The sequence below is a fragment of the Triturus cristatus genome, chromosome 2_2 (genome assembly GCF_964204655.1).
Source record: "Triturus cristatus chromosome 2_2, aTriCri1.1, whole genome shotgun sequence".
Taxonomy (NCBI): Eukaryota; Metazoa; Chordata; class Amphibia; order Caudata; family Salamandridae; genus Triturus; species Triturus cristatus.
In genome coordinates this window covers 322,710,686-322,723,084 of record NC_140582.1, presented here as the reverse complement: position 1 = coordinate 322,723,084, position 12,399 = coordinate 322,710,686, and the positions used below count along the sequence as shown (strand labels likewise).

Here is a 12,399-nt window from a genome sequence, read left to right as displayed (position 1 = left end):
GGTCCTGATGCTTGCTAGGAGAAATAGCCCTAAAAACTAGTGTAAAGCCTATCCTCCTTCAAGACATGTTAGAAAACCTGGCTATCTGATCTCTAACTCCTCCACTGGCCACGTCCTGTGAGAACTGCTTAAGCACTGAGAGATCCCCTCGGGGATGATTAATGTGCTTAGTAAATAAATAAATATATAAAGCACACATGCTAAGTCTGGATGAATGTTACCTCGGAATGGATCGGTCTTTGGGTATCAACAAGGCTGTGAATGCTTGTGTTGTGTTTGCTATGCGTTCAAAGCCCGGTCAAATGTCAGCCTATGTCGTTTTACCTATTGCTTCTTATTTTATCTTAGAAATGTTAACTTTTCATTCTGTGACTGCAGAGTTAGAGAACTGTCTCACAATCGTGCTGGGCACGCAACATTTAAATAGCTTATACAGTTCAGTAGTTGTAAAAAAAAAATCTTTCTATAACTGAAGTGAGATGAAAGCAAAACAAATCAAAATACTTCACTTGGTGGGGTGCAGATGAAAAATATTTGCTGAAATTCCTATTTCCACACATTTGTTGTATGCTATATAGTTGTATAAGTAAAACTGAATGTCAGTGGGAAAGTTTGTGGCCAATTCAGTGTAATATAAATGAGCATGTGCTTACACTTTATGATTTAGTAACATATTTACCAAAAGTGAGTTTTTAAATATGAACCAAGATACTTACCTGTACCTGCGTTGATGACAAAACTATCTGTGAACTAAGAGGCAAGTCAGGGGCGTGCGTACCCTAATATGTCTGCTGGATTTTTATTATACATGGAGCAAAAGTTTAGTTCATTGAACTATAGAGTTGTTTTCTACATCAGACATACTGAAGTTGATAATTTGAAGGTGCTCTCCTGTGTGAGAGTGATGAGAAAAGCTACTCTGTGAAGCAAAATATTTGCCTTGGGTCACACAATTTAAGATGAGTTTATGGTCCGGTCAAGTGAATTACAGTTAGGTCGAGAAGTCATTAAACCTGCAGGTCTGGAAAATAAATTCAGTTTTTTCTAGACCTGATGGTTGGGAAGATTAGATGAAATTAAAATTATCTTTCTGCCCACAATACTTTTCCTGGCGAGTGGGTGGCGAGTGGAAAGAAACTTTAATGTAGTAAGACAGATGACAAAACGGCTGGGGGGGTTCCTAATTTGATCAGTTACTACCTTGTGGCTTACATCTGCTGTTTTCTAGAGTGGAACAGACTAGAATCGGAGACGTACTGGTGCTTCACAGACCAGCGTTGATGGGTATGCATCTATAGAAGGCCACTTGGTCCCAAACAAACAGTGAGCATAGGCCTTTACTCATCCCCGGTAACATGGGGGACTTTAGCAACCTGATATAAGGTGGCCATCAAAAAGGGGTTTATAAATCAACCGTCACCAATTAATTCCATCATAGGCAACCCTGACTTTATCCCAGAAGCATCGGGTGAATCCTATTTGTTGGCAGGGGGCAGGTTATAAAAGAGATGGAGATTTCTGTGACCACATGATATTAAAATCATGTGAGCAAATTAAATCTGAATGCAGCCGTACTGAAAAATAAAGAAGGCAATATCTCCAAATTAGACATTGGGCCACTGAAAATTCTATTCAGCCATTTGCAAGTAAAAGCAAACAGAATTTGAAAGATGAATGTTTATGAAGACTGGCAATAAATGCCACCTCTCAGACATATACAAGTTACTGGTAATCCCTGCCCAAGAAGTCTGCATAACTGTTAGTCTAAGGGATGGGAGCGAGAACTGGGCTGAGCCCTATCTGATGTTTAATGGAAGGATATTTGCTGGCGTACGATTGAGAAAAAGCGCCTGTCAAATCATGTTACATTGATATTGCACTCCTGTCAATACCCAAATGTGCCCGTTCCAAGTCCCAAGAATGATGGAGGAGATGTGGAGGCTGTTGCTTCCGCTTACAGCATCTGTGGCACTACTTCAAGCACAAAAGATTCCAGAAACTGGTCTTCAATTATATCGACACCATGTTTGATACTGAGATTCATACTCCTGAACAGACAGCCCAACCCTGTACTCTCCCCGAAGAGCAAATTGATATTAACTAGTCCTGTGTGTGTTGCAAAGTAAACTATATTCATATTTTGAGGCTCTGACAAAATACCAGATTACAGGTCCTAGATACATGTTTTATGAACCTGATGCCAATGGAGAAGTTGGCAGCGGCCTTTGAACATTGAGGAAGATTTCGGGCAACCAGTGTTATCCCACCCGTCTTTCGATGCCAAGCAAATTTAAGGAATTGCCTTGTCCTAGGTTCTTCAGCTCACAGGACAGGTGGAAGACCAACGATAGAAAATCTTAAAGAACAGTAAGATACGTTGGTTCTATTACGACTTATATACAGTCGGGTCGAGGTCTCTAAGTGGTCTCACTATCTATAGTGTGTGTAACTAGGTGTACTCACAAGCTGTGAGTTGGAGAAAGGGATGATATATTTTTTAAGGTACTGGGTTTCATGGTTAATGACCCTCGGCCTTCAGAAATAGGCAGTTGTATTTTGAAAACACTCAATAAAATCGATTTAATCCATACTGTGGTGGTTGATAAACATGAAGACTGATGGTCTTTCTCAGCTAATTTTGGTACGAGTTGTTGAAATAAGGAGTTTACCGTCATGGGTGCCTGCTGTTGTGCAGCAGCATTACTGAAGTGTGGGAAGCCCTTAGTCCCTGCCTAGCCAAAAGCCTAAAATTCATACAATTAAGAAGAGGTGACTGGACTCTGGTAGGGCACGTCTCTATATTATTAGCTGGCGAAGATGCACTTTTCTTCTCTTGCTGTTGCCAGCGTGATGGGGCGTGGGAGAAGGGTTTTTATTAGTGATAAGCACCTCTAGCCAGCCGTCAGCCACCCAGGCCTTTTTCTGTACTGTCATGCGAGCTGCTTGGCAAGCTCCAACAAGCATTTGCAATGCAATAGGTCTCGCATTATAAAAGTGTGAGCAGTTGGCATTGCTAATAATAATGCAACACTAGCTATTGGCATTGTAAATGATAATGGCATTTATTTATGTTTGTTTTATAAAATAGATAAAAAAGGCATTGTCATGAACAATGCCAATACTTTAAACTTTTGCAAATGCGAGACCTATTGCATTGCAAATGCTTGTTTAGTTTGACCTAATGTTTAGTGGAACGTTTGCGGGCTAAGGAGAAGCTGCTGTATGTTAGAAGGCAGTAAAAAGCTTGAGTAGAAATAGGCTCGTCCTTGAACTGTTCATTTTGATTCAGTTTTAATCTGCTGCTTCACAACAAAATACTAAAGTCTTTATTCTGGGTTCCACCAAATGATGACGTTGTTTGAGGGCCCATGGGAAACTGGAGGGGTTACCGATGGCTAACGTGGAACGCAGAGAAGATTGATATAATGTTGTGGGTTGAACTTGTGGTTTTTGGAACTCATTATATTGTCCCTAGGACTTCGGATCCTGCCTTTTGCCACGATTAGCTGTGAAAAATCTTTGTTTTGTCCATTTGTGTGCCCTCTATTGGCTCCATAGTCAACATAAATGTAAGTCCAAGGTGATTTCCGTGGCCACTGAGCTTTCCATAGCTTAGAAGTTGCACCTTCTTTGTGATACACCCACACCCGATGTTGTTTTTATTCGAATCATTAACACCATCTTCGCTGCAGCCCCAGGATACCAGCACAAGCCTCTCATCCCTCATCAAGTGCAGACTACAGGTCTCAGTAGTGAAAGGGGGCCGAAATCCTTTTCTATTTGCATTTGAAAGAGAGTCTGTGCTTCACGTATTCTTGCAGAGGTGTAGAAGCATGTTCCTGTTTTTATGATGGACTACAAGAAATATAAATATTGGCACAGTTTCCTAAAGAAATTGCAGTGTGAAAAAGAGTAGCTGGAGCAATTACGTTTATAATTTATTTTTATAGTAGGTAAATAATGTGCCTTAGCCAATGCAGAAGCCAGGTGCTTTGCATGCTTGACCTGTTATAGGAAACAATCTAGCAATGGAAACATTGGAGCAACATCCAAAAGAGATCACAAGCAGAGGGTAGACTAGTCCTAGAAAGGGGACTAGAACGAGGATTTTTTTCCTTTGATGTGAGTGAAGCCAGGAGTCAAAATGAACTCCACCAGGAGAAACTACGCAGGAGAAAGTTTCAGTTTTCTTCGTCTTAGGGACGTTTAATCAAACAGTGTTCTTGCTACTAGTTTTTCTTTATCTTTCTGCGATTGTTTTTTAGCAAGATAGGAAGGCAGTTGAAAATGTAGCATACTGTATTAAATCTAGTTTTTTAATTTGATGCAAGCTTTAAGTGAGTGTTATAAACAGGTAAAATGATCATACTTCTTACTCCAGTAATTAAGTCTGCATAATATTTATTTTTATTTATTTATTTGGTGTTTTCTATAGCGCGAACATGACCCTGTGTAGGGTATCAGAGCGCTTTACAATTGCATTTCCAAAAACAAAACCATTTATGTTTCCAAGTCATCAGTTTTTGCACCATGACTAGAACTAAACATTAAGCTTAAAATACATGTATACAAACCCACAAAGGGTTAATGAACGAGGAGAAGTAGCAAGAAAACAGTCATGACAGGTCCGTAGACAATAGCTAGATTGTTGAAAATTAAGGGAGACATTTCCTCATATAGAACGATTTTGCTTCCTTTTTGAATAGAATAGTTTGGAGTGGAAGTGTTGGCTCGGACCAAGAAAATGTGTTTCTTTCATCCAAATCAGAAATCATAATCTAGAATGTCCAGATATCACCAAATTGTGTAACATTATGTAGTACTGTTTTGTGAATGATTTTGACTAACAGAGACAAAGTTCTTTTTATACTTCATTTTTTATTAACTTTATTATCACTTCTGACTCTTGCAGGTATTATTTTTGCCCCTTATGGTTCGGTTTGGAGGCAGCAGAGGAAGTTCGCTCACTCAACTCTCCGCCATTTTGGCTTGGGAAAGCTCAGCCTAGAACCTATATTCACTGAAGAATTTAAGTATGTGAAGGAAGAATTACTGAAACGAGAGACAGAAGCTTTCAACCCTTTACCAATCATCAGCAACTCGGTGTCCAACATCATTTGCTCCATAAGCTTTGGTCGACGCTTCAACTATACAGACAAAGAGTTCAAGACCATGCTGAACTTCATGGCCCGCGGCCTAGAGCTCAGCGTCAACAGCCACGCCATTCTAAGCAACCTCTGTGGATGGCTATATTATCTTCCTTTTGGGCCTTTCAGAGAATTAAGACAAATTGAAATAGACATTACAGCTTTTTTGAAGAGAATTATTGTGCAGCACAGGGAGACGTTGGATGCTGATAACCCCAGAGACTTTATTGACATGTACCTCCTTCACGCGGCGGAGGAGAAGAAGATCAATAGTGAGAGCGTATTCAGTGAAGACTATCTTTTCTATATTATTGGTGACCTCTTCATCGCTGGCACTGACACCACCACCAACACAATTCTTTGGTCCATTCTGTACATGGCCCTCAAGCCTGATATGCAAGGTAAACACTTTTTGTTGCACAACTTTGTCATTTAATTATTTCTCATATTATTTTATTTTACTTACTTTTAATGCCACAACAACCCTCAAATGTAATGTTTGCAGGTTTATGGCAGCAAGTATATTAGTAAAAGTATGACATTTGCCTGATAACACAATAAGCCCCAAAGGTTTTAATAATTTGCATCAGTGCCAAGTGAACATTTGCTGTTATGCATTGGTCTCAATTCATTGTACATGCATGCTGGATTGCAGCACTTGCATGTTTTCAGTGTATAAAGCAAGTGGCGAGTTCCCCATGCAAAACTAAGTGCAATGTTCATTTGAAAAGGCTTACTAACAGCTGGCAGTATCCAGTCATAAAGGGACTAAAAAATTGTGTTGGTTAACATTCTCAAGGACCACATATTTGTATCAGCGGCTCCCCTATGTCACTAGGCCATGCCGCCAAGGCAGCACTCAATCCAAATCAAACATACTGTGGTTTTTTTTCTTGCAAACCCTTGTTGGGGTGGGGCCTAATTTAGAGTGGTATAATAATGAAAACACATTAAATTGCTCGAGCCAGTACTAAAAGCAGCCCTTAGTATATGTCCTTTGTAAGCCTAGGATGTCTCATGCAAACAAACGCTATGTGTTTGAAGCTTGCAGCACAAGTGGCTCTTCACTTCACGGACTAGCATTGATGACTGATGCTATGGGCTGTGCAAATTTTAGACCAATATATGCCAAGATCGTGCTAATAGTTTCCTTGTGTATATCTAGCTATTCCTTACTCTTATTTTAATCTTGTAAATGAAGACATAGGCTCCATTTTTTTTGTTCAGAACTAACCTTCAATAAGCGAACTCATTTTTAGGTCTCGCTGAGACAGCGCTTTAGCGCTGCTCTCGCGAGAGCTTTTGTAAATGGGGGATCTGGAAGTGCAAACGAGTGCTTTCAGGCCTCCAAATACAGTGCATGTGTGCCGGGCGCGCGCACCATTTGGCAGCCTGAAAGCACTCGTTTGCACTTCCTGATCCCCCACCATTTGGCAGCCTGCACACCATTTGCTTTCACTTTCGCGATCAAACATCAATGTCTTCTTTACATTTTCCCCTGCGATCACTTCACGGTTAACTTCCTTGTATATTTATGAAGTGCACTGCTTTGACTTCAAGCCCACACGCACTGTTTTAATCAATTGCTTTCTGTTCCATTATCAGCCGCCCTCCACCCTCCGAACACAAACACAGCAGAAGCAGTCCTCCGGTGGTCCGCCCATTCTGGGAGCAGGCCTCCACCATCTCCCTGCTCAGGTAGGGAGAAGCCCGCCGAGGCGTACTGCACATTGGCAGACACAAATGTCGGACATCGGCAATCTGAAACTTGACCTTGCCAATGCTTGTTATCTTCGCTCCGGAACCACTCACGTATACTTAGATGCCCCTACTCGAGCTGTAGACCTAAATGTTTCCTAGTAAAACAGGACATAGCACAGCGCTGTTACTGGCAGTGGACATCAAAGACGGACGAGTGTACATTCCTGTCTGCGGGAAATAAATGTAAACATATTTGCCTATAATCAGAGTCCAGCCCCCTTTTTAGAGCAAGCTACCCCGGGCCGGGGCCTAGCCTTCCCAAATGCAGCATATGTTTGCCCACACCCCAGGCCCCGTGCAGCTGGCTCACCCCCGCAGAGTAGGCCTGACATGTGAGGGGGCTGGCAGGCACAGCATCAAAGCCCAGAGTGCGCTGTACCAACCCTGCGTGGCATCCCCCAGCCCGAGGGACATCTACGGCCTCTGTGCACGGTGGTCGCACCCACCAAGCGGTGCACACGGCTTCCGTGATTTACGGCTCCAGCTTAAACTGCACTTCCCGTGGCAGATAAAAGGTGGAGCTGCCGACTGTAATTCTGAGGTAAAATCACTCCTTCCACTAGCGCGTCTTATTACAAGCAAATGGCTGATGAGAAACATTCTCGTACTCGCTTCTACTCCCTTCCCCGTCTTTAAATCCCAGAGTGCCCCGTCCTTTTGTGCAGATGCCATTGGACACTGTAATTTGCCAGAGGAGTTTTCCCTCTGTTTTAAATCTGTTTATTGCAGGCTTTAAACGTCAAATACGTTGACACAATAACACTGTTCATAAACACCCAGGGCAGGGGATTCCTTCTCCACGACTGAGTTTCTCTACACTCGGTGTTATACATATGCGTGTTTCGAGCAGCCCAGGGTGTCAGCATTGGTTATCGGCGCCACCTAGTGGCTGTTTCACCCGCGAGAAATGAACTGACAACATCGCCACGGTTCTCACTAACGGGAAACGCGAGAGTCTGAGCAAAGTGGCCAAGGTCTGAATGGGCACTGAACCTCAAAGTAACGTGGTTCGGTAGAAATCTCACAAACCATGATGTAAAATGTGCAACCATCTTAAATACTATTACTTAAGACAGCAGAACAAAATGTCACATAGCATGCTATGTCAGAATATGGCACAGCATACTTGACAAACGTCAAGCAGATAACAAGACACAGTGCAACAAAATGTACCATAGTATAAATCCATTTTATTGCATAGCGTATAGTAGCATGGTAAGAACAATATGACCGTTATCTCCGTCTTCCTCAGTCACCCTCCCACTAGGCACCCACCCTTAATCCGTTCCTCTCTTTTGTTTCCCATGGCTGAGCACCAAACTCGCAGAGCCAGGCATCCAGAGTCTCTCTTGCAAGCCCTCACAACAACCACATGCCGCGCATACCTTATCTCCCTCCGGGCCATAAATCTTATCAGGCTGCTCATTTGCTATGCTCTCATGTCCTATCTCCCGGTGTCTGTGTGCTACAAATGCTTGTTTATGTTTGTTTCCTGGTTACGCATAAGCGTCTCTTACATTCAGTTGTTTATGCTGGGACATCTTCCCCAACCGGTTGGGAAGGCGGGCGGGAGATAAGGGCGCCAGCGAAAGTCTCAACAATGTACCATTACGGTGACTCAGATGTCATTAGTCCATCCTCATTAGCACGTGCTCCTCGCTGGAAACATACTTGGAGTAAGAGTGCGAGTACACAAGGAGAAAACCGTGGAGATGCATGGCTGGATGTGGGACAATACACACTTAATACACGCCCATGCAGAAGGTATCCTTTAATTTAATTTAATTTAAAGTTACAATCTCTCTTTAAAGAACAGTTCCCTGTTTAGCTGTCTGAATTGGTGAACTTGAACTGTGCAAGTCACAGCACCACAGTAATGGAGTAACTTGTCATATTTCCCTCCAAACCTTTCCTCAAACCATGGGACGATCCTAGAGAAGAGATGTCTCAGTGGGGGCAGCCCTGCGCTGGATGATTAGACTACGAACAGTACTATTAGGATGGATTGTGAGCTAAAGGAATTGAGATTTGCAGCAGTTTTCTTTGAATAACCATTGTAAGGACACAATATTGCTGTAAAAAAATATGTTTGCATTATCGAGATTGCTCTCATGGTCTTTACACAGCTGTAATATTGAAAGTAATCTTTGCATTACTGCAAGCTGATATGTAGTTAGTAACATAGAATGTTGGCAGATGCCAAACAAGTGTATTCCACCATGCAGCGGGAGGATATTAAAATTGAGAGGGAGGAGGGGAAAAGTTCGACCATTCTGTTTTGACCTTACTTTAGACCTTGCGCCTACTCAAAGTAATGTGATATGTGTTTCAAATTATCACGATAGGTTCTATTATATTATTTTGTGCATTAAATATATTGAGAGAAAATCTTTCTCGACTAGTTTCTGCAAAGTACTTTTTCTGGTTTTCTCAAGCAGTCCAGTCTAAGTCGAAGAAAAAGACGGAGAAAGTTTGCAAAGCATTTAAAAATTCAGTTTGAAAACTGTTACAGTGTGTTACGTCACATCCCTCTCCTTGGATGCCATTGTGTGCCTGCTTGAAGTGAGTCATGCATTGTGCACAGTGATGCAGGAGGCCAAAGTGTTTTTATAGTCTGTCAGCATAGGCCATCTTTTAACAAAGAAATAGGTGGTTTGTTATGATATGGCTCTTCCCGATGCTTGCAGTGAAATGTAAGATATACTCTGCAATATGTGCCTGGCTGACAAAAGCTTTTAGAAATTTTTGAAACTGCTCATTTTCCATTGGCTCTTTTGATTTGAGGAGTTGGGTTTGCACTTTGTTACTGTGTTCAACAAGCATTTGCAATGCAATGGGTCTCGCATTTGCGAGAGTTTAAGCTATTGGCATGTAAATGACAATACCGTTTATTTATCGGTTTTGAAAAACAACACATAAATAAAAGGCATTGTCATTTACAATGCCAATAGCTCAAACTCTCGCAAATGCGAGACCTATTGCATTGCAAATGCTTGTTGTACATGGTATACATACCCTAGACCTTTCCTACCTGAACCTACAGATCCAGCCTGGCACCTTTCACCTGGAACCCTGGTCTTCTGCACATCAGAACCCCAGAGCCGTGGGTATCGTCTCCCCTTTTGATGCATGCATATCATAAAGCATTATGGTTACTAGAAACTTACAAGAGTCTTTTACAGGCTCCATTTGATGCATTTTCATAATCCTCTAGATTGATATTCAGTACTCTCGCTCATTTTGAAAGGGCACCTAGAATTTGATTGTAGAAGTCAGTACTTTTATTTACTGGTCAAGTTTACCTCACCAGAACTCACTCCACTGATGTTCCACATTTAATTATATCAAATTAAATTGGTTACTTCAGATACCACTGCTTTGTTCCTCATTAAAGGAAGGACATTCTGTATCGAAGTGCATCTTACACTGCCCCAACACTCTTGAGGCTTTCTTTACAATCAACTAGTTATTCTATTTTTCTTCAGTAGCCGAATTTCCACTTATATTTTTGCCCCAAGAGACTTCTGTGGGCTGTTCTTCAGTTTCAAAACATGCAACAGCACAAAGTTATAATATTGTAGATAAAATTGCTTTTCAGTATTGACTCTCACAGTCACTAACATTATCATAATTTTCTAATCTTCACCTCTTTTATGAGCAAAATCTCAGAGTTTGGATGAACTTGACATGAAAAAATTCTAGCCATCCATATTTTGGTGTGATTCGAGAGTCGTCCAATTCATCCAACGTGGGTGTGTGTGTGTATTTATAAAAAATATCTTTCTTCGTTACTTATACTGTTGAATGGGTGGATTTAGGGGTCAGGCTATCTAAAATAACTTTTTTTATATTGTAGGTTTTTACAAACTATTCATATTGACCAGGACCAGTCTGGGGAATCAAAAAGCACAAAACCGCCCTGCTCACTTCATCTCCCCCTACCTTCCTCTTCCCTCCCTTCCTCTCTCTGATGAACCCACCCTGTGCCTGCTGCAGTTAACCTTGGGCAGCTAGGGAAAGTGGCATAGATACATGGAGAGGCCCTGGACTTTCAAAAAAGGGCCTCCAGGAGCTCCAGCCCACTGGGCAAATGCCCAGTGAAATATTAGGCCTGTCTAGCCCTGTTAATGACATAGATAGTTGTTTGACGTCTTGGGGACTTAGTTTTGGGAGACCCATTGAATGTCTTTGATGATCTATAGCATTTCAGTGGTTCCTGTTAACCAAACAAAACATTTTGGCAAAGGAATTTGCTTTTAAACCTACTGTTTGTAAAAAATGATTAAGGGATACCGGCACATTTTCACACTTTTTTTGAATGTCAGATGGCCCTCTGTTGCAATACAGACACTAGAATTGGAGTTTTAAAGGACAGAGGCCAGAAAATAAAAGCCTCACTTGACTCACTATTTTTTAGGTCTTGCTTAGACAGCACGTGCGGTGTCTCTTCAAATCATTTTGTTTAGAGTTAGTGGGCTACAGCCTGCCCATAGGTTTACCATTGGTTAGCTTCAGCATGTCTTGCATTTGCTTCTTTTCTGTTTGGTATGACATGCGTGTGTCATATCAGTGTCCCTCCCCTGGAGCTTGGATTAAGAATTTGTGTCCTTCCACTGCTCCTATTTTTGGAACTACTTTTTTATTTGTTTCCAAACACTCCACGTGAGTGCTTGTATTTTCAGGCACTCCCGTATTCCTTTCGTGTTGCTACTTCTCTCCCCTCACCCCTATCCCTGTTTCATCTTAGCCCCCACCCTCTCCATCTTCCCTTCCAACTGCTTGTCCCCCTTTCTTGTTCGCTTGAGGAATTTACGATGGGGGAGAAATCTGGAGTTAAGTCTTCGGCCGGCCAGACTCTGCCATTTCTTTACTTTTTCATTAGCTAGAGATTGTTCACAAAGTCCTTCGAATTCACTCATCACCCACCCAGGTTCCTCCTCCAGGGAATGCTCTTCTGGTGCTCAGCAACATTGACAAACTGTCCATCAAAACATGGAACAACTTGTTTTTCAAGTGCTGGCGTTTCTGCTTGGAGGTTTAATTATTGAGTGAACAGTTATCTTTTGCTGTCGGATCCTGTCTCTTTCATTGGATGGACTTGTTGCAGCATCCATGGCCATCTTCTGTGATATTGCCTTAAGCATGGCAACTGATCTGCATGGTTACTTTTCACAGCCAGCGTGCTCTCCTTCACCCGGGTGGACAGAAGCAGCACTGCAGATCTCTGCCTCTCGAGACTGGAACTTGTGCACTTTTTTATTTTATTTTTTAAAGGGTGGAGCCTGGACGCATTGTGTTTGCTGCAGTGTAGAGTACCCAGTGTGGTTTTGGGTTAGGGAAAGAAGAATGGGAGACATCTGAGAGCTTGTGAGTAAAATGTTTAAAAGGAGTCAGATGATTCCTCTGGGCTCAGACAAGTCTACTGAACATATACAGATGTATGGAGAAACATACTATAAATTAATAGCTGAGGAATGTTTAATGCGGATTG

The 12,399-nt window shown here is 41.9% G+C and overlaps 1 protein-coding gene across 1 annotated transcript in view; it reads left to right on the top strand.

Annotated features, from left to right (window-relative positions):
- The window catches only part of CYP2U1 (cytochrome P450 family 2 subfamily U member 1), a 251,333-nt gene that overhangs the window by 105,051 nt on the left and 133,883 nt on the right, over positions 1 to 12,399 (top strand). Inside the window, exon 2 of the mRNA XM_085641390.1 lies at positions 4,913 to 5,548. Within this exon, the coding sequence (XP_085497516.1) occupies positions 4,913 to 5,548 (636 nt within the window). The remainder of the gene's footprint in view (positions 1 to 4,912; positions 5,549 to 12,399) is intronic.